Source organism: Palaemon carinicauda, chromosome 32, assembly GCF_036898095.1.
Source record: "Palaemon carinicauda isolate YSFRI2023 chromosome 32, ASM3689809v2, whole genome shotgun sequence".
NCBI classification, from domain to species: Eukaryota; Metazoa; Arthropoda; class Malacostraca; order Decapoda; family Palaemonidae; genus Palaemon; species Palaemon carinicauda.
The window spans coordinates 78,227,477-78,250,768 of NC_090756.1; the positions used below are offsets into that span (position 1 = coordinate 78,227,477).

Consider the following 23,292-nt stretch of genomic DNA (forward strand, 5'->3'; position numbering starts at 1 on the left):
AGGATTAGACTCGGAAAGGTCTATTGGGGGTGCAGATGTCTATGGTTATCTTAGGATACGTCTCTGATTATACACGATATCTTCGGATAGTCGTTCCGGGGGTTGGAACCCTGTGATACCTGACGGTAATTCTCTTGTAATATCACTCACAGAAATATTATACAGTAGGAAGCTGCCGGAAGGAATTTTAATCAGGACGACATGGCTCAAGCCCAAAAATAGATTTTTCCTACATCAAAATCTGTTATATTATTGCAAATGTATTTTGGTACATAATAAAATTTAAGGGTTTTATATTATTGTTCATAATAGAATTTAATTGTCAATATAATAATTGTGTGAGTAAATATAATTGTATGTATATTTAATCTCAATATAAATGTAATCATTTACTCTCCACCTATTTTTGGACCACCCTGTATGTTACTGTAACCCATAATACAAGTTGAGGAAGTTGAATCAATTTAATGAAATTCTTCTTGGTTGGTGAGGAGAAAGTAAATAAGCTGAATGTTAGAAGTGTTGTACACTATAAGAGAAACGTATGGACAATTATACAGATCCATTAGTATTGCTTGCATTGATCATATATTGCTAATAACCCTTTTAAGCTATTACCAACCCATTCTGAAACTCTTTGTAGCAAGACCTGATTCTATTTTACATGCAAACTATTCCTGGTAAATATTTAGCAAACCCCAACAAATATACTGGTATTTGGTGTGCAATGATCCATCCATCTACCAAAACACTTCCCCAATTTTGGCGGGTAGCCAACATCATAAAGAAAGAACAAAATGGGACTTTTCTTCTCTTGAATCCTCCCAGCCTGACAAAGGGATTCAGCAGAGTATGGTTGATACTGCTTGGGTGCCACAACCCACCTTCCCCCGTTATCCTTCCAAAGCATACTTCCAATCTCACATCTTTGACTCTCTATCATAGTACTGTACATCCACACAAATTCAAAAACCTTAAAAGTAGAGTGCGGCTAGCGGTCACTCTCCCCCCCAGCTCCTCTTCATACATACAGTAATCAAAATTTTAGTCTTCTAGAAGCATTTTAAACGATATAGATGGATTTTGAGCAATGATATTTCTGTAATTTTAGTCTTTTGGAAGCGTTTTAAATGTTATAGCTGCCTAATGAGCAATGACCTTTCTATAACTTCAGTTTTCTGGAAGCCTTTTAAACATAAAGATGCATTCTCATTTCTCAGCAATGATCTCTCAGTAATTTTAGTCTTCTGGAAGGGTTTTAAATGTTATAGATGCATTCTGAGCAATGTTCTTTCTGTATGTAATTTTAGTTATCTGGAAGTATTTGAAACGTGATAGATGCATTCTGAGCCATGACCTTTCTGTAATTTTACTGATACATTTTGTGTTTTCCCTCTCAGGTATCTGGCAGGACGATGCAACCTCATATCTCAGACGGAGTCGAAGGGTTTGAGCACCTTCGTGGGAACGTTTTCTCTACCCTCGTTGATTTTTCTATCGATGTCAAAATTAGATTTCAGGTCAGTCGAATGTACTGTTTTACAGAGGTTTCTACGAAGCTAGGAAAATATAATTAACCCTTTTACCCCCAAAGGACGTACTGGTACGTTTCACAAAACTCATCCCTTTACCCCCATGGACGTACCGGTACGTCCTTGCAAAAAAATGCTATAAAATTTTTTTTTTCATATTTTTGATAATTTTTTGAGAAAATTCAGGCATTTTCCAAGAGAATGAGACCAACCTGATCTATCTATGACAAAAATTAAGCCTGCTAGAGCAATTTAAAAAAAATATACTTCAATATGTGCTGGGAAAAAAAATAACCCCCTGGGGGTTAAGGGTTGGAAATTTCCAAAGAGCCTGGGGGTAAAAGGGTTAATGTAGATGTAAAGTGCTCTAGATATGTTTTTGTACTGTCATTTTTATAATCTCTTCAAGTTTTGTATCTAAGAAATACCAACTTTATTAATGATGGCATTGAAGAATAAAGTATCTGTTGAACCAATTTTTTATGTTAGTTTGACCATTTACATGAAAGAAGTTATAGGTTCTCTCTCCTCTTTCATTTTGCGCAATTGGTCCAGGTCTTAAACTGCTTGTTATTCAATATTCAAATAGCCTTTGAAGACGTTTACTCTTAATATCTGTTTGGTAACGTAACAATCTGAAATGTAGAATCTCCTCACGTGAGGCTCAATACTACACAGTATCGTAGAAGTTTTATTCCAGCTTTGACCAAGTTGTGGAATGATATTCCTAATCGAGTAGCTGAATCGGTAGAACTTCAAAAGTTCAAACTTGCAGCAAATGATTTATGTTGTACAGTCTGACATAAGTCTTTTTATAGTTTATATATGAAATATCTGTTTTGATATTATATTTAAAATATTTTATTTTAATTGTTCATTACTTGTCATATCGTTTATTTCTTTCTTACCTTTCCTCACTGGGCTATTTTCCCTGTTGGAGGCCTTGGGCTTATAGCATCTTGTTTTTCCAACTAGGGTTGTAGCTTAGCTAGTGGTTATAGTATTAAGATTTGCTTGTAATAAATTAAACTTAAAACGGATTTTGAGCGTAGCGAAAAATCTATTTTTGGGTGAAAGAGCCATGTCGTCCTGATGGAAGTTCCTTCGTTGGTAGCTTCACATATAATTTAGGAAGCTACCAACGAAGGAACTTCCATCAGCACGACGTGGCCTAAGCCCAAAAATTTGTTTTACTAACCACTATATCTATTCTAATGTTGTTCCTCTTCGATTTCAGTTCGGTAAACTGGCTCTTCCTCCTGTCAATATGCATATCTAAGTCAATAGTTTTTGTTTTGGTTGTGCTGGTGACCTTGTTAGTCTACAGACCTATCGATTTTGGAAAAGCTGGTCTGTTTGCCATATTCTGCACGCAGAGTAATGATTTTGCCCTCGGGTATCCCATAAGTGAGTACAAGAACATCTGATTTGTTCTAATTTCTGGTCATTTTGATAAATATTGTTGTGTTTGTTACTGTTCTTAAATATATTATTTTTCCTTGTTTCCTTTCCTCACTGGGGTATTTTCCCTATTGGAGCCTCTGGGCTTATAGCATCTTGGTTTTCCAAATAGGGTTGTAGCTTAGCAAATAATAATAATAATAATAATAATAATAATAATAATAATAATGATAAGTAGTACTCAATATAAGAGCTAAGTAATTGTTCTATCAGTATTGCAAATTAAAATTAAATTTATTACTGAAAGTAAAGTAATTTATGTACAGTACTGTCTGTACTCTCTATTTTTACAGTCTGTAATTCCATTTTATGTAACAATGAAAAATTTGGAACATTGAATACATGTAGGTTACAAAGTTCTTTTAATTTTACATCAACATATGTTACCGATTTATAGATATATATTTTTACCAATTTCCAGTCAGTGACAACATTCTTTTTTTCCAACAGTTGCTGCTCTGTATGGTAAAACTCACCCTGAGTTTGCTTCGTACCTCTACCTGGTAGCTCCCATCTCTCTCGTTTTTCTGAACCCAATAGGATTCATATTCATGGAGGTAAGCTATCGTATCGTAAAGTCCTGACAGTTTTAGAAGAGATAATGAAAAACATTTCATTTCTTTCAGGTTTCTGCCGCTTGCTAGCGATGTCTATTGTACATGCTTCTCACTTATAACGCTTTCATGATTGATTGATTATAGTGTTTAAGATCACAAGTATAACTCAGATTACAGTATTTTCCTTTTGAGTGGTTAATATAAAGTTATGTCATAAAGAGACATTATATGTATTGGTTGGGCACACCCTAGACAAGCTCTGTACATCATACAGAGGGTGTCATTGAATGTATAGGGGCACTCGAAGGTGATAGGATATATAGCGGCTCCTCACTTATCCTTCTCCTTAGTGGATTAGACTGGGTAAGGTCTGTTTGGGGTGCAGATATCTTTGGTTATCTTAGGATACGTCCCTGATTATACACAATATCTTCAGATACCTGACGGTAATTCTCTTGTAATATCACTCACAGAAATATTATATTGTAGAAGTTGCCAGAAGGAACTTCCATCAGGACGAGATGGCTGTCTCACCCATAAGTAGATTTTTCCTATGTCAAAATCCCTTGTAAATTTCCCTTGTCATAAGGATAAAATATTGTAAATTTTCCTCGTTACAAGGATAAAATATTGTAATTTTCTCTCGTCATTAGGATAGAGTATTGTAAATTTCCCTTGTCACAAAGATAAAGTATTGTAAATTTCCCTCAACATAATTGTAGATTGTTGATTTAATGAAAAAATAATGGAAGGTTCTCCTGCTAAAAAGGGTCGTAGTGTTGTAACTTTCTAATTCCTGCTTGAAAATTCAAGTTATACATTACAGTACTGCACATGAAAGGGTTATGAATATTTCATCAAGAAGATATTATTTCCAAAAAGTATTAAAAGGTGACAGTTAATAGGTGTAAAAGTTTAGAAAGTTTTAAAAGTATATAAGCTTTTGTTATGTGCTGTCCCTAAAATATGATATTATCAGCTGTGTAATCTATGAGGTGGTGTTTTTAATTTGGCTGTTTAGTTTTTTCAACTTAAATCTTTCTCAATTTTGTAAGAAAATAGTTGTTGATAGGTTATGTGAATCCAGGAGTTGTTAATAAGGTCTCAGGCTGCAATTTATCCAATGGGGTAATAATGATAATGCAGAGTATTATTTCACAATGGTAGTCTGACTTCGATCTGGTTCTTGGAGGGGCATTCTTTGCCAAGAACTGGGCCTCTTAAGTATAATGTATCACTCTTACAATGTTGTTTTTTATTTAATCATTAATAATGTTTATAATTCTTGCAAAATATATTACTCAATAGTTTTCTGTTTCTTTCTTGTCCATGTTTAGATTGGAAAGCGACATAAAAACAGAGATGAAACCAACGAAAGCCTTGGCTCGTCAGCTGGAAGCAGAGACGCAGGCTGCCGAATGGTCCTCTATATCCTGCGAGATGTGTTGTTGAATCCTATTGTACTTATGACGGCGTTAGGAATAGTGGGCAATTTCATCTTCAACCATAATCTCCCGAACATTTTGGGTGGGATTTTAAAGGTAAGGTTCATTCTAAACTGACGACTGTTCGTTTAAGAGTAAGTCTCCCACTAATTTGGTCTTAATAATGGGTTGTTGGGGCCTGATTGGTGACGTCTCTGCCTGGTGTTTGCCAGATGGGGGTTCGAGTCCCGCTCAAACTTGTTAGTCCCTTTAGTATGTGCAACCTTACCGTCCTTGTGAGCTAAGGTTGGGGTTTTTTTGGGAGCCTATTGGTCTATCTGCTGAGTCATCAGGAGTCAATGCCTGGCCCTCCCTAGTCCTAGCTTGGGTGGAGAGGGGGCTTGGGCGCTGATCATATAATGTATGGTCAGTCTCTGGGGCATTGTCCTGTTTGCTAGGGCAATGTCACTGTCCCCTGCCTCTGCCATTCATGAGCAGCCTTTATACCTTTAATAACTGCCATGTACTGTAAGCAAATTATTTCTCCAGAAAAAGAAATGGCTTTAAAACAGAAATGTTGTCATGAAATTATTAATGAATATAATTTAGATGTTTTGGGGTGATCTGAATTTAAAATTTTATTTCTTTTAATAATTTTTATATCACACATGTAATATACTATAAAGAAAATATTGTTATTCATATTGAATTAATTGGAATGAACTGTCTTTTCCTATTAGATTTAGATTTTAGAAGATAATTCAAGAAAATCTTTCCCTGGGAAATTCTCTTAAAGATGAAATATTTCCCATCTGAGAAAAATGATTAAAAATTTGGTCAACTATTAATTAACTGAAGTTTTCTGATAAGTTTCTATCATTTTTCATTATAGGTATTAGGGCAGGCTTTTTCTGCTTCGGCCCTGTTCCTACTCGGTTTAAGGATGGTTGGCAAGGTGCAAACTCTCAAAGGAGCTGGATTGGTTGTGCCTGGAATTTTGATAGCAACAAAGACGTAAGTAGGACCCGACTCCTTATTGCTATGCGCATTATGATATATAAGTTTAATTTAGTGCAAGAATCCTGGACATTTCTTTATCTTTGAGCTCATTGTTGTGTGATAATACTTTTAAGAATGACGGTTAACCCTTTTACCCCCAAAGGACGTACTGGTACGTTTCACAAAACACATCCCTTTACCCCCATGGACGTACCGGTACGTCCTTGCAAAAAAATGCTATTTACAATTTTTTTTTTTTTTTTTTTTGATAAATTTTTTGAGAAAATTCAGGCATTATCCAAGAGAATGAGACCAACCTGACCTCTCTATGACAAAAATTGAGGCTGTTGGAGCAATTTGAAAAATATATACTGCAAAATGTGCTTGAATAAAAAATAACCCTTGGGGGTTAAGGGTTGGAAATTTCCAAATAGCCTGGGGGTAAAAGGGTTAATGGATAGTATTTATTGTTATCATAAGAAATTCTGTGTAATATAAGGAATGGTTATTGATTGTAAGACTGCATAATAGGGGGGTTATGGAAATGCCTTCTAGGATAAAGACAAACACAGATGGATTGAGCTGGAGAAGTTGCAAACATAATTAGTTGCAAGACTAAGGTGAAATGTTAGATGTGGTATGTGTAGAGAAAAAGGACATATGAATTCATGGTGCATTATATGCAAATTAAACATGGGATTAGGTTATCAGGCTAACTGAATTTAAGTCATGGTAGGAGACATCCAAGTGATCATGTATTAATGAAGAAAGATTTCAGACTGTGAATGAAGTGTATGGAAGAAATAGTTCAGGAATCCTGCTGGAGCAAATATTGTATAAAAGAATATTCAAGACCAGAAGTATAAACAACTTCTTCTTCTTCTTCCTCTTCTTCGACTAAAGCTTTTCCCGCTATGCATGGTCGCTACTTCTAGAGAGTATAAACAACTCTATACCTGAAACTGTGCAGGTTTTATCTCGTGAGATTTGCCAAGCTTAATGTACATTTGCTACAATGCCAAATTGACACTTTACCAAGGGAAAGAAGAATGAGAGACATTTATGAAAATTGCAAAATGCAGAAGGCAAAATTGGTAAAGATGAGTTGGAAGTTGACTATGGGAAGAAGGCATAACAAAGCCAGCAGACAAACACTGTAGGGATTTTTGGAAACTGTTATTTTCATTAGTATTATTATCATTACCAGCTAAGCTACAACCCTTGTTGGAAAAGTAGGATGCTACAAGCCCAAGGGCACCAACAGGGAAAATAACACGTTGAGGAAAGAAAATAAGGTAGCAGAGAGAATAATATCCTTGAGTGTACTCTAAGCAAGAGATCTCTAACCCAAGACAGTGGAAGACCATGGTACAGAGGCTATGGCACTACCTAAAACTAGAGAACAATGGTTTGACTTTGGAGTGGCCTTCTCCTAGAAGACTTACTTGCAGAGGATATTATTGTGGAACGATAATTTTCATTGTTTTGTTGCAGGTTGATTCTTCCGTTAGTTACCCGTGAAGTTGTGAGTCTTCTACGCCCTGGAAATAATACCAATGAAACGGCCGATTATAGCAACTATGGATTCCTGTACGGAACATTTCCAACTGCTCCGGGAGTTTTCGTATTTGCCTCTCAATACAATCTGGCAGTTGATTTGGTGAGTTAGACATCACAAAAGATTATCCGTTTTCTTTAGTAACCCTATAGTGTTGTTTTTCTCAGTGACATCATTACATTTGTCAATAAAAATTGAAATTTTCTCTTAATTTGTGTATGTCAGGATACCTGAAAACTTTAAATCAATCAATCAATCTTAATTTGTGTGGATATGTGTGTGTATTTTAGCAGGATTCTCAACGATAGTTGGAAAAAATTTGTTGGAGTTTGTGAAATGTTTATAATTAGACTCCAAATTGTCTATGTATTAATGTTGAAGTCATGTTTTGATGTCTGGAAGAGTTTAAATATTGAGTTTATTTATTCAGTTACCAATTTTTTTTACTATTTTAATCATCGATATATATATTTTTATTTGTAATACATGTATAGTACTGTACACTCATCTGACTCTTTCTGCTTTCCTCTTTTCATCTTTAAGTGGTCTTTCTCATCTGGAAAACTTTTAGTTATTATTCAGGAATATTTGATTGGAATAAATAATTCAATAATACAGTACAAAAGTCTTCAAATTTCTGATCGTGTTGCTTGATAAGTGTATGACCTGATACAGTATCAGGTGTAAATTTATTTTCATAACATTGCTTTTATTATGAATTATGCTGCCCTTTTCAATAAAGCATTTTCACAAACACCATTTTTTTGTCTTTGAAATAAAGTTGAATGGTTGACATTTCCAGGTGGCAAGTGCCATGGTTGCCTGCACGTTCTTGTCGGCGCCGTTGATGTTTGTGTCGGCGAAGATGGTAACTCTCGTTAGAATTAATCCTCTCGATTATGTAAAGGAATTGGAATCCATACTGTTCAATGTCAGCATCATTGGACTCATTTGCACTGTAAGTACGCTATGGTTTTACTTTGAATTCATTACTGATTTTTATATTAGATTTGAGGATTATTTTACAGTTGCTGTGCATTAGTCATTTGTTCTGATGCGAATGCAAACCCTTATTCATTTGCTAGGAGATTGATCAGCGTGAGCTGGGGATCGGCCTATTAAAAACTCTAAGCAAGGTAGCAGTCAACACCCCCGACAGAAGCGGGGTCAGCAGGATAGCGAGAGGGTCTCTTGCAACCAGCTGCACACTCACTTTGAAAACCACTTGAACACCTAGAAGCAGAAAAATGGAGAGGCAGCAGACCTTGTCTGCACTTTCCCGAGATTAATTAAAAATTGGTTTTCCAAGTGAGCGTGGAGCTAGTTGCAAGGGACTCTTGCTACACTGCTGAACCCGCTTCTGTTGGGGGTGTTGGCTGCCACCTCGCTCAAAGTTTTTAAAGGCTGATCACCAGCTCACGCTGATCAATCTCCTAGTAAAAGAACTCATTTTTGTATAAGTAGGAAAATGCAAATGACTTCCAAATTTGTCATTTTATAATGAATGAAACTAGATTAATTCTAGATTAATGTCAAAATGATAAGACTGTACATAAATTTTCAATGAAGGGTGTTCTATTTTTAGAAGAGATTATTTATACAGGAATAGCAGGGAACAACAGTTTTAAAAACCACAATAATTTTGTTGTGAAAATGTCATAGGTGACTAAAGACATTTATCTGTTATTATTTTGAATCATGACTTGAGAATCAATATTTCAGATTTTGTTTTTAGTAGAGAATGATATTGGAAGGAAATTAATTTTGGCTTCTAATATCAATATAAAACTATTTATTAAGATATGATATTTAAAGGAAATATTGTAGATTATTTATAATGTTAGGAGAAAATACTGTAGATGATTCATGGACTTGAATATGTATAATCTTTCAGCTGTGGGTCATTGCCGTCTTCATTCTAAGCCGTAAATGGCGGAAGGTCCCGCACTTTGTCACCCTGTGTTTGGCCATATCGCAAGTCATCTCCTGCTTAGGTAATGTATAGATTGCTATGTTTACTTTTGCTCTGTTAACCAGATGAATTTATAGGTACTTTGTTAGCCAGGTTTCCTTTTATTCATCTTACCCATAGCCATCGTCAGTACTCTATATATAGAGTTCAATTTGTTCATTATGCATGTTGCATAAGATTTTTCATAACGTTGACCATCCTTTACATTCAGATCTTCCTGGACAGTTCCATCCTGTCCGTAATACTAGGCAGGCAGTTAATTCTAATAGCCAGACCTTTTTCATCATGAGGCTCAATACTACACAGTATTCTATAAGTTTTATTCCAGCTGTGACCAAGTTGTGGAATGATCTTCCTAATCGGGTAGTTGAATCGGTCGAACTTCAAAAGTTCAAAGTTGCAGTAAATGTTATGTTGAACAGGCTGACATAAAGTCTTTTTATAGTTTATATATGGCATATCTGTTTTGACGCTGTTACTGTTTTTAGAATGATCTATTGTTAATTTGTTCTGATCATTTATTTATTTCCTTTCCTCACTGGGCTGCTTTTCCTCTATTGAAGCCCTTGGGCTTGTAGTATCTTGCTTTTTCAACTAGGGTTGTATCTTGGATGATGATAATAATAATAATTATGTATGTGTGGCAAGGCTGGAGGAAATGGCATTTTTTGATGACAGAAGAAGAAATGTCATATATATTATCTCGATGTGTAACCATTTTACTTAAGTAAAACCATTTTCATTACTAAGAATACAGTATATGTAAATGATCTATTCAAATTTGCTCTAGTCTGTTGACTTTATATTTCATGTGATCTGATACTTTTTTTTTAGTTACTCTATAGTTTTATATATAGTAAAGAGGAAGGAAAACTAGTCAAATTAATGAGTGGTGTTTTAATTTGCAAAAGTGAGTATGAATAAGACCTATTAATCAATTTCTTGAGCACAATAGTTTTTATTTTAAAATAGATATCTTTAATAGGTCTATGTAATATTATGGACCTGCATAGGCATACAGAAATCTTATTGAATAAATGTTTTTCTCAGTATGAGCAAAATATATTCATTTTTACTCATTATATGGGTATAAATCGGGTATACTGTATTAGAATGAAGGTTTGTAGCATGAGCACAGAGAGTAAGAATATTCACTATGTTAAAAAAACTATGAGATTTTATGTTAGAAGTGAAGGTATGAATGTAGAAAATCATTAGAAGTAATTTGCCACCTTTGATAGGAATGAAACTAGTCATTAGAATCATAAAAGACTGTGGCTTGTTTGACCGAAGTATATAATGTCCTCAATAGACACATGAAGAGGTAGAATTAACTGCCGTTTTTGTACATGAAACCTTGACGTTAGGGATTCGAATCGCTGTTGGATTTGGTTATAAGTGACACAAGTTATTGGATTCTGCATGTGTTGGCAAAAGGATCTTTGTTTCAAACTTTTTGACATCGATTTTGAAGTTTTGAGTTTCCTGGGAATATTGTACTTGTAACTGGATAGAAATTTAGATACAGTACGTTTAAGACGATTAAATGTGGTTGATAACAAAATATGAACTCTTATCTTTTGAAATAATTTCTAATCTTCTCATGTCCTGATAAATTTTTAACTTATTTTGTTTTTTGTTTTTTTCAGGGGCACTGATGTGGTCTGTCCAGGACTGTAATCACACATGGAAGTTGTATCTTCAATTTATCCTTTTCTCCTGGGGGGTCTTCTCGTCGAGGCTGTGGACAGCTATTTTAGCCATTGTATTGTTTCTTCTTCGTTGGCGGTCCCTTTGCTTCGTTTTAAGACTCCGGCCATTTCTGGCTCTTATAGGATGGGGGTAAGTACAACGATGTGAACTTTGTGTAATCTTTAACCATCGTTTGAATGTGCTTGGTATTTATAGAAAGAGTAATGCTACTGACTGCATTTTTGCATTAGAATAAATAAAATACTTGCTACTTATTGTAGTTGGTCCCTGTGAGGAAGGGAGAATGTCACCAATACACCTCAGGTGGTTCATTAAAGGGATTGCTAAAGGTCTATGCAGTATCTCTTTCCTCCTAAGCAGCACCCACTTACTATCCTTCTATTACATCTCTATTTCAGCTCCCTTTCTTCCATCGTGCTGTGCAACTTCTTCCCATTTTATTTCATGATGAAACTGCAATGTCTTCCCAATTGTACAATGGCACTGGATGTCATTTCAGGCCCCAGTCCTTTGTCGTATAGAACAAATTCATTATTAGAATTAAAGATGGCAGCGGCAGGACAAAGGCCTAGAGACTGACCATACTATATATGATCAGTGCCCATCAAGCTAGGACCAGGGAGGGCTAGGCAATGGCTGCTGATGCAGGTAGCCCTATAGGCTACTCCAAACTCGCAAGGATGCTGAAGTAGCAGACACTGCAAGAAAATGTTGAGCTTTAGCTAGGCTTGAAAATCCATCCAGCAGATGGCCAGGCTAGAAAATTTCCAATAGGCTACCTGTAGTAGGAAAAGGCTAAAATATACCAGATAATTCTTATGTGATTTTATCTTTACTGGTTGATAGTATTACTCTTCAATTTCAGTGACCTTCTCACTAAAGTAGTATTCAGCTTTAGTAAATATCCCAACTTGTAGATTGCAAAAATATACGTTTTTATTTATTTTTTGCACAGTACTGTATTTTCTAAAGTTCTTGATCCCTTTCTCTTATTTCTGATTAATTGCAGAGGATTTCTTTGAGAGAAAAGTTTCATAATGAAGGGTTGTTGGTGATTTTAATGTAGTTTGTGCTAGTTGGACAATGTTTTGTATCGAGCAGTAAATCTTGCATGACAAATTTTGTGACGAAGTTTCTAATGAGATTTTCTATTAAGATTATAAGATATTTATTAGTGATAAGTTAATTCTCAATTGCAGTAATTCTGTTAAGTTTAAATTTCTTTTAGTTCAAACTGACTTTACCATACAGAAATGGCATACATTAAATACAGGTGAATGAATCCTATGTTTGTTAAGTGATGCGGTATTAAAATATATCTTGATAAATCTAAGGGCTTCAAGTTTTTCAAAATGTATATTGTTTCCCAGATTTTATAGTTAGAACAGGAAACTATTTTTTAGTCTAATTATTTCATTCGTACTGATGTTATGTTATGGAACTTTAGTCGTGAATGAATAATTTGCATAATAATTTTCATTCTTGTTATTTACAGAGTTCCAGGAATTCTGGTACTGGTTCTAATTCTGATCGTCCAGCAGGAGACTGACGTGGCAAACAAGCACGACCCAAATTTCCAGTATGGTACAGCTCAAGCCATCATTGCGTTACTGCTTCTGTGGTTCAGTCTCTTTAGTAAGTACGCATTGGGGATTTTATTTTAGCTACCCCGCTCGCTCTCACCTGGATCGAGTAACAACTTTGCTTTCTTAGCTCGGTAGAGACGGACATACTGACCGCACTCTCCCTATTTTGACTGGCTTTGCTTGTTTTACAGTTAATTGTGTTTCTTTTTCGTTATATATATATGATAAAATTCACACGTTTTTATGTAGTGTAGTCCAGAAAAGCCCACTTTGCCGGTTTAACTCTCAAAGCCTATACAGTATTTCAATCCGCCGTAATACAGTCCATCAGAAGCATAAAACTCACAAGTGATGGCAAGAGCTTTGTAATGTTTGTGCTTCTTGGATAAAATGGTTTGTGTAATTCTGATAAATGAGGGATTCCTGATGCTTTAGATTTTAGAATTTAAACACTTCAGTGAGTTTATAATTGCAAAGTTTAGTTGGTCCATCTTTTTAAATCTGTCAGCATCATTAACAACACATGGCTGCATCCTAATAACTTATGAATTATTATTGCAAGTTACTAATTTTATTGCATTTCAACTACATGACCTGGAAAGTCAAATATTATTGTTTCCTATAAGTACGAGGACAGAATTTCAAATACATCGGGTTCAATTTCTGATTAACCCTTTTATCCACAACGCTATTTGGAACTTTCCAACCCTTAACCCCCAGGGGTTATTTTTTTTTTTTCAAGCGCATTTTGTAGTATATTTTTTTCAAATTGCTCTAACAATCAAGCGCATTTTGTAGTATATTTTTTTTCAAATTGCTCTAACAACCTTAATTTTCATCATAGAGAGGTCAGGTTGGTCTCATTCTCTTGGAAAATGCCTGCAGTTTCTCTAAAACTTATCTAAAATATGCAAAAAAAAAAAATGTAAATAGCAGTTTTTTGCAAGGACTTACTGGTACGTCCATGGGGGTGAAAGGGATGAGTTTTGTGAAATGTACCAGTACGTCCTTTGGGGGTAAAAGGGTTAACAGATAAAGTTGTTTTTAAGGACAAAATATGCTGCTTGAGCATATTTCTTTAGCCTGCTTTTCTGATTCCAGCAACCATGGTGTGCTTGATACTACATCAGCGTCACGAGAAACGATACGCGCAGTACGAGTCGCTCTTGAACCTCGACGACCCTGAAGACCCAAGATCTCGCACACCGAGGGGATCGCCTCGGTCATCCACCACAGAAGCTCCAAGATTTAGTTAGTTCATTTGTTTATTCTTTAAGGTTCTTTTTGCCTGGAGCATATGGATTACCTACATATCTGTCATATTTGAAATCTAAAATGATTAATCCCAAGTTATGATCAAGTTATTTCATCAGTGTTAAAGTAATAATACTTTAGCTAATATGATACTAAACTTTGAAAAGCTAAATGCTATTTGATATTTTATAGAACTAAAATATTAAAAATTTTAATTTCAATTTCAGCAATACTGTATACATTTTCTGTATCATTCTTACCAAAGACAGTTAACTTTTCAAGTCCAGCCCCTTGAACTCTCTCTATTCCTCTTTCCAGATTCTAATGGTTTGTTAAGTTCGTTGTCGTCTAGTTCCATAGTCGAAGAAGCAAACAATATGGAAAATAATCTTGAAGGAAACGAAGACAATATCTCTTCTGACAGTGACAGGTTAGTTCTGGCATATTTAACAGTCGTGCTTGTGAAGGCATTATAGTTTAATAACATTAGTCCTGAAGGAACACCTTATTTGTGTACACATTCATTTACCACATGCCAAGTTAGATCACCAAATCCATTAATTCAAGGAAGAACTGCATTTTTGCACAAAATATAAATAAATCTGCTTCATTTGGTGTCCATGCTCTTATCTCGGCTCTTCTGATTGGTATGTCTGCTTAAGAAGAAGAATTTTATTTATTTTTAGAATTAGGGTGGGTCATGATTGTTTGGCATTGTTATGCAATCTATTTTTTGTTCAGCTGGATAATTTTCAACGTTTGAGATTATAGAGTAAGGGTTATATGCGTAACACTAGGTGCATGAATGTTAACAGCATTTTGTTATCATTCTGAACAGTATTATATTTATTGTATCTAGATAATTTACTTGAAATACATTATTTCTTGTGTTTGCAGCTTATTTAGCCCTCATGATGAATTAAGCATGGGGAGTCGCTATCGGTGCGAAGGTCGGCGTAAGGAGAACACAATGGAAATTATCCAGCGGTACGCTTCAACATCACAGCTCACGGAACCTCAGGAGACGACAATTGTCCGAGACAGAGACGATGAATTCCAGATGATGAGGCACATTGTGCTCCTGCTCTTCCTTTGTGGTTCAATGATTGTGGTAAGTGAGCCTTTGGAGAATGGAAAAAGTCTTTGAGGATTATTCTAGACTATTTTCGGTGCTGTTATGGCATGCGATCTCAAAGTTGTGCTTTTGCTTTGGTGTACGATCTCGCCTGATAGTAGCGATCTTGCTTCACTTTATTGTGGCCCCGAGACTATATAATAAGCTCCCACGAAACATTTGAATGATTGAAGATATTAAGGCTTTCAAGAGGAAACTGAAGACTTTCTTATTTTATGAGTCTTGACAATGACAATTTAACAGTAAATGAACAATACGCGATATGAAACGTTAAATACTCTGAACGAACAAGATAAAACGACAGTGGAGGTCCTGTAGAGAGTGGGGTTCTCCTGCTGTATGGGACCGGAAAAGTAGCCATCAAAGTAAGTAAGTAAGCAAGAACTATTATATTTTCTAAAAGAAAATATATACCGGGAATAATTATCTTAAGAAATAATAATCAATCATTCATATTAGCGTGCGCAGCTCAGCATTACCCTTAGCTAGTACATATGGAGCTTGATGTTTCATTTTTCGTGAGCGAAGACAGTGCACAGTGAAGCAAGAACCGTTAGATTTTCTATTATTCTGGGTTTTTTTTTTACCTATTAAAATATTGAGATTGCATACCAAAGCAGAAGAATAATTTCTGAGATCAAGTCATAAATGAGATCGCATACCAAAACAGCACCCTATTTGTTCATGAAATTTTATTATGGCTACATTTGTATAGAGTACAGTAGATTCAACCTTTTATACATTTTAGTCCTTAATAGCCAGAATGTATGCCATTCAAGATTCTGTTAATTTGCTTAAGCAACCAGTTATTGATGATTATTTCTTTACATTGCTTAATGAAGAAAAATTGCACCTATTTGTTATTGATAAGCATCATTTACTGTAAGGGAAAATTTACATCCGAACTTTAATTTCAAGGGCTTTGCTCTGTGTATGTGGACGCTCGTAACCGAAGAAGTGAATGGCGTGTATGTGGAGCTGGTGTTTCTAGACATCGTCCTCAACTTCGGACAAGGTTTCTTCACGGCGGCCATTTTTGGAATGGACACCAAGTTGATTGTTATGCCTCTCTTGAAAGTGTAAGTAGGAAGCAGCACTTTTCATAACAGAATAGTATGAAAAAGGAAATGTCTTGTCGTAAGAAATTAAGTTTGTGTAAGTCGCAGAAATTTAGGATTAATTCATACCAGCACCAGTGATTTGTTTGATAAAAGATTCCTTTAGAAAGTGGTTTGTTATTTTCCTGTAATTGTCAATTTATTTTTAATGGTTATACTAGAAAATAATCTCATATAACATATAATACTCCAATTTTTTTTTTCTTGTTACTGATCTTAAGATATTTTATTTTCATTCAATACTTCTCATATAGTTCAATCATTTCCTTATTTCCTTTCCTCAGTGGGCTATTTTTTTCTGTTGGAGCCCTCAGTGTTTGCCAGTGCGAGGCAGATATCACCAATAAAGTTACCCTGAAGGCATTCCCTTCCAAGTGACTGTGGAATCTGTAGTTAGTTATATACCGGATAGTTTAAAGTATATCTGGAATCAATCTGCAGATATGCATTTATAGATTGGATAAAAAAAGTCATAAAAGGGCTGTGCGTCATTTGCTTCTACTCATAACTTTTTATTCTTAACTAATCTCATATGTATGCCTCCATCATGTTTTGTAGGTAATCAACATAAGCATGAAAAAAATGAATAAGTTCTACTTCTGATAAACCTTTATTGTATGATTTTGTGTTTTTGCTTTTCCACATAAGTTTGCTTTCATTGCTCCTCATTTGTCTTAAGCAACTGCTTGCTCTTGGAGCTTCCTTTACATCCTATGCAAACCTAAACAGGATGTAATCCTAAAAAAAAGTCAGGCAATCCTAATTTTTCCCTTTGGACCAACATCACATCATGTTTCGGTTCCGGGCCTTTTTTTGAGAGTATCTTGTTATACTGTAAGAGCTGATCCGTATCTCAGACTCATTCCTGTCATTTTATACACAAATATGTACATCTGTATTCATGAATAGACACTGTTACATTGCTCTGAGGCCTCAACCTATATCCTTTTCATTGGGTTCAGTTGTAGCATACTGGGTAGGGGAGATAGAACTTTGATGGCGTTTGCTTTTATATACAAAACAATTTCTTATAAACGTTTATCCTTTCCAGGTGGCGTCGCATTAGCCATGGAGCCTCGACAGTTAAGGTCCCCTCCTGGGAAGAATTGGATCCAGTGACTAAACAGACATGTGAGCAGTTCACAAGTTATCATATGGACAAGTGCATCAGAGATATCGTTCGAGATAGAAGGTATGTGCCGTAGGCTCTCTAAAGTAATAGGAGTACTGTAGTAATGTATTGTTTTATGTTTGCTTCCTGTTGGTTTCATGCAGACTGTCCTCAACAAAGAGTCAGTTGGCTTTTTTGTTATTGTATGTCAACTGGAACTTTAGTAACTCATTAGAGATAATGCCTTTGCCTCGCCAATCGGTCTTATTTTGTTCTTAATTCCACTGCATACTTGTACTTCAATGTATTTTCTTGAAAATCTAATAGATTTGTCCTTGGGACATACTCCACATGTCCACCAAGTTGCATTGTAATGTTCACAAACAAAATATTAACATTGTGATTATTTTCAAAGTACTGCTGCGTGCTTGTACTTTGATGTACATAATCCAAAATGTTTGAGCTTCATCCTTGGTTCATTCGTAACATGTCCACCAAGTTTGGTCAAAATGAATGCAGTAGTTTCTGTGTAGAGTTGCTCACAAACAAACAGATGCGTGAATTCGTACCCTTCAAAGGCAAATATGAACTTTGATTTCTAGTGAAAATTCCTGAGATAAAATATGGCTAATTTAGATAACATGAAAAAGATAATCTTAGGAATAATAAAACTAGATTCCTATCCACTCATAATTACATTATTCATTTTGTCGTGTTTTTGGAGCAGGAAAAATAGGTTAGAAGACTTGAAATGCCGTTATGGACCCCGTAATCCCAGAAAAGTCACAAGTGAATTTTTGGTACCAAGCTCCTGGGTTGAAACTTAGATGGAGCACTGTAAGCTCATTAATAGTATTCACATAACCCCAGAGGCATTAACATTCTGCCTCTCAATTTATAATGTTTCCTTTAGTTTGGTTTGAACCTGCTATCGAATTTATAAAAAAAAAAAAAAAAAAAAAAAAAAAAACCTTTCTTTGCTTGTCATCTACATAAAATATAAGATCTGTTTAATCCTGTGATAGGTTAGAAATTACCGTATTGGTCAGTTTATACTACATAATAATTATTTTGCTTCCTAGAAATAGTGATGAGACTATGAACCATAGAATATAAAAGTTGGCAAAAGTGCTCACTGCTTCATGTCATGATTGCCATGTTTTCTCTAATTCCTCTTGTTTCTTGGTTGAATGTATTTTGATAAACCCTTTTTTGATTTCATGTATTTCTTCTTAGGTTTTAAAGGATGACCTTCATTTTGATCCTAACGTTACTTAACAAGACCAATTATATTTCTTGACTTGTAGGGCTTTTTTTCTACCCTATTATACATGATTCTAGTTGTCTTTCAATGTCCTCAGTTTGAGTGGTCATCTTGGATAGGCATATATAATACTCTCAATGTGTACAGTGAAGTGATCAAGAGAATATTTTCAGGGACTTCATTCCATTTCACTTTATTCTTTACAACTTAACTGTACAAATTATGAATCTACCGTATGTAATTCATGACGTCTCAAAAAATATGTGAATCTTTCAGATGGAGATTGAAAAATCTTCCAGCTGTATTCGCTGGAAAGGAGCTTGTCGATTGGCTGTTGATGGTGGGCCTTGCGAGAGATAGGACTGACGCCGTGAAATACGGGCGACAGTTGCTACAGGGCTGTATCATTCGTCACATAGATAATCTACACCACTTCCACGACCAGCCACTTTTCTACACGTTCAAGACGAACGAAAGCCGTACCGACTGAGGAAGTCGGGTTTTCGGAAGTGCCTGATTGGCGTTTTCAAGTTGCTAAATTAAACCGAGGTTGTGAATTATGGCACAGTTTTAAGTATTTAAGAAGGGATATATTTTTGTATGCCCGCGTTCTATAGATTCATAGAATATAGTCAAGGTCTGTCTCTGCAGGCCAACTAGTTTTTCTCATGTATATTGTTTAGTTATAAGAGATGTGTCAAATGACTCTTCTTTGTATAGAGGCTACATAATGAAAATTAAGTTATTTTTTAGTACTGGTATATAATGCAAATACTGTAACTGTAATAGTAATGGTGTAAATCTTTCTGATGAAAAGCCCACACTCTTCGGCATATTTTCAAGCTAATTTTGATAGCGATTTTTATGCTTCCTTCTACCAGTCTTCTCCCAGTGTCCAATATGATCTGTCTGTATGTATACAGTATTGCAGTGTTTGAAAAGCTCACTTCTAGCAACTGTTGATTGTCCTGTTTTGGAAGTTTGTTTTGACGTGGAGCATCTCCACAAAAGGTGACTGATGTTCTAGTCTTTAAGCTAAATTTTTTTTTATCAATACAGATTCAAAATGTTTTATCAATTATCAGCATGACTTCCATATGAAAGTCTTACTGGTAATCTGTTAATCTGCTCCATGTTAACAACATTTGGTAAATTCTTTGCGATTTTTCACAACATTTTGATGTTTCTACGGCATCCAGTAGAATTTATTTTGCCACTTCCTGTTTATCGTAATTTCCTCGCTCTAAGCCAGTTTTAGTTGATCTAACTACATGTATTTCCATTGCCCATTATACTTTGAAGTTATGCTGGACAGAGGACATAGTTCAAGTAGAGTTGAACCTGCTTTTAACAAATACACTTCCTATTTATTTTAGTCACATGCTGGATTTCCCAGCGATACACGTTGCCACTTTAGCTTTATTATTATTATTGTTATTATTATTACAAGCTAAGCTACAACCCTAGTTGGAAAAGCAGGATGCTGAAGCCCAGGGGCTCCAACAGGAAAAGTAGCCCAGTGAGGAAAGGAAACAAGGAAAAATCAAATATTTTAAGAACAGTAACATTAAAATGAATATTTCTTATATAAACAATAAAAACTAACGAAACAAGAGGAAGAGAAATGAGAAAATTTTGCCCGAGTGTACCCTCAAGCAAGAGAACTCTAACCCAAGACAGTGGAAGACCATGGGACACAGGCTATGGCACTACCCAAGACTAAAGAACAATGGTTTGATTTTGGAGTGGCTTTCTCATAGAAGAGCTGCTTAACATAGCTAAAGAGTCTCTTGTACCCTTACCAAGAGGAAAGTAGCCACTGAACTGGGAGAAGAAGAGTTCACTATTCCAGTGGCTTCACACTTTCAGTTCAAGAGGCAGAACACATTTCTAGTTAAAGCAGTATTATTTATTATTTTTCCTTGACTTCTTTAAAACACATCATACCGATCCCATTGTTAACCCTTTTACCCCAAAGGATGTACTGGTACGTTTCACAAAAGCCATCCCTTTACCCCCATGGACGTACCAGTACGTCCTTGCAAAAAAATGCTATAATTTTTTTTTTTTAATCATATTTTTGATAATTTTTTGAGAAACTTCAGGCATTTTCCAAGAGAATGAGACCAACCTGACCTCTCTATGACAAAAATTAAGGCTGTTAGAGCAATTTTAAAAAAATATACTGCAAAATGTGCTGGGGAAAAAGTAACCCCCTGGGGGTTAAGGGTTGGAAATTTCCAAATAGCCTGGGGGTAAAAGGGTTAAAGGGTTTTACTTGTAGTCTTATCAGCCGGTTCATTTTAATTATGCAGTATTATTACTATTACTTTTACACTGTTGCAGTATATGCAGTCATTTTTAATTTGACCTAACTGGAGGGAATTTTATTTTTCTTGAAGAAATCACCTCGCAATGCCTCGGTTGGAGTTTTCTATTCAACCAAGAATTATTTATTTTTTCATGTCATCTAATTTTTGTTGCATCAATACATTACTAATAATTCTATGTTTTCATTGTATATTTAAGGAAAAGTAAGGATCACTTGAAATGTCTTTGTAGACTATTTTGCAGATATTTTTGTTCTTAACAATTTGTGTTTTTCAAAAATATTTAGACAAAATAGATGGAACAACTGATGATTGTAGACGTAGTAGTAGACATTTATCAAGGATCCCATGTACATTACACTAAATCTTTAGTTCATTAATACCAGCACAAACAAAAGCATGACAACATAACAACGAAATATCATCAAATCTCCTTTTGTAAAATATCATTAGTTTTAGGTAAAGTTTCAAATGCCATTGTGGAGTGAGAATTGTGATAATTTATTTTCCGTAGATCTATATTATTATAGTCAAAGTGTGGAGGTATGTGGACTCTTTTCAAGGAAAGAATGCACAGTCCTGATAAGGTATATATTTATAATAACTTTATTTTATAAGACAGATTCTTTACTTATACTGTATAGTTATAACACCTTTTAAGGGAGTTTAGGAGCCAAATATATTCCTGATAATTAGATTGTAATCCCTGTAATCAATGCCGCGGTGGGTCGTATCAGTCTATTCCCATTTAGCAGTTAGTAGGCAGTTATCCTCCATTGCTTTTGGTGGAGGAGAGATTTGTGTCTTCATTTTCAAGCCCTCTTGTTTGAGATCTGATATTTGAATTCCAAAACTTATTTGTGCAATTTTTATCTGTTAAAGTGGCACCACGCCCTTGTAACTCTCCTAGACCCTTAAATATTACTTTGCATAATGCTGTTCCATGATGTCAAGCTCAAATATGAGATGCAAGTACACATCATTTTTCCTCATATGCTGTAATTGGCTGTGGACTGGTTCAACCATCCACCCCTACATCTTACTTCTTGATCTTCTCTCTCTCATTCACAAGGAGTTGGTAATCCCTTAGAGTTGACCAACCTACTTACAATACCAGTTTTCTGATGATACACGTCTTCCTAGAAACTAAGCTTCCAACCCTTCGTACAATTAGATCATAAATTTCTTACCTTCCGCCGATATCAGAGAGCGAAGTTTATTGCCTTCCCAACAATAATTATACAGATTGTTCAAGAACAAGATACAAGTTACAGGCCAATGCACTGTCAAACAAATCTCTATGTATACTACACATTTGCATTGAATTGGATTCAGGAATTTTGGCCATATGATCAGTAATAGGCCGAGAGTCCATCCAGTGATGAGATGCAGAAAGTGATAAGCACACAAAGGTTGCAGTGGCCGATGTAGTAACGTCCCCGACTGGTGATTGCCAGACTGGGGTTCGAGTCCTGCTCAAACTCGTTAGTTCCTCTGGTCGCTGCAACCTTACCGTCCTTGTGAGCTAAGGATGGGGTGTTTAGGGGGACCCTATAGGTCTATCTGCTGAGTCTTCAGCAGCCATTGGCTGGCCCTCCTTGGTCCTAGCTTGGGTGGAGTGGGGGCTTGGGTGCTAGAGCATTGTTCTGCTTGCTAGGGCAATGTCATTGTCCCTTGCCTCTTCCATTCATGAGCAGCCTTCAAGCCTTTAAACCTTTAATCCCTCTCTCCTTTAAAGCTAAGCCTTTAAGGACCTGGTAATATCTGCTGATAACGTAGTACAGTAGGTAGATATTGGGTTTGTGTGAAAGAAGTTTACTTTTCCCATTAAATCAAATGATTCGTTGGTCTCTTATTACATAAAAAGTGGAAAGTGAAGTACCATTGCTTCACCCAAAAGAGATGATTCAATGGTTGTATTTGTTTAACCAAGTTATATACCTTATCTGTACGATATACCACAGTAGCACAAATATAAAATTTTATACAGAATTAGCTTTAAGGTTTGATATGTCTCAAAAGGTTTAATGTGTGAATTTTACTCTATTGAGTTTTATACAGAAATTTATTTTAGATATTTACATCCGTACCAGACGAATCAAGTATTGTAATTAAATTTTCACTAAATAATTTAATGATTTGGAATGTACTTTATAAGCTGTTGTTGTACCTTCCAAGGTAAAAACCATTTTATCTTTTCATACCTTTGCTTGCCTTTGGTCTGTAAATCTCTTGGAGTTTATTGATCTGTCTCAAAAATTCTTTCTTTGAATGATAT

At 35.4% G+C, this 23,292-nt stretch overlaps 1 protein-coding gene across 9 annotated transcripts in view; it reads left to right on the forward strand.

Moving 5' to 3' along the window:
• The window catches only part of anchor (integral membrane protein GPR155 homolog anchor), a 67,422-nt gene extending 47,270 nt beyond the window's left edge, over positions 1-20,152 (forward strand). For all 9 annotated transcript variants that reach the window (XM_068356272.1, XM_068356273.1, XM_068356274.1 and 6 more), the window contains 16 exons: positions 1,401-1,520; positions 2,770-2,939; positions 3,444-3,550; positions 4,888-5,091; positions 5,867-5,988; positions 7,468-7,633; positions 8,334-8,489; positions 9,426-9,525; positions 11,153-11,345; positions 12,712-12,851; positions 13,904-14,053; positions 14,375-14,486; positions 14,954-15,167; positions 16,110-16,270; positions 17,361-17,501; positions 18,961-20,152. In XM_068356272.1, coding sequence (XP_068212373.1) covers positions 1,401-1,520; positions 2,770-2,939; positions 3,444-3,550; positions 4,888-5,091; positions 5,867-5,988; positions 7,468-7,633; positions 8,334-8,489; positions 9,426-9,525; positions 11,153-11,345; positions 12,712-12,851; positions 13,904-14,053; positions 14,375-14,486; positions 14,954-15,167; positions 16,110-16,270; positions 17,361-17,501; positions 18,961-19,174 — 2,470 coding nt within the window. In that variant the 3' untranslated portion in view covers positions 19,175-20,152. The remainder of the gene's footprint in view (positions 1-1,400; positions 1,521-2,769; positions 2,940-3,443; positions 3,551-4,887; positions 5,092-5,866; positions 5,989-7,467; positions 7,634-8,333; positions 8,490-9,425; positions 9,526-11,152; positions 11,346-12,711; positions 12,852-13,903; positions 14,054-14,374; positions 14,487-14,953; positions 15,168-16,109; positions 16,271-17,360; positions 17,502-18,960) is intronic.
• Positions 20,153-23,292: the final 3,140 nt, after the last annotated feature.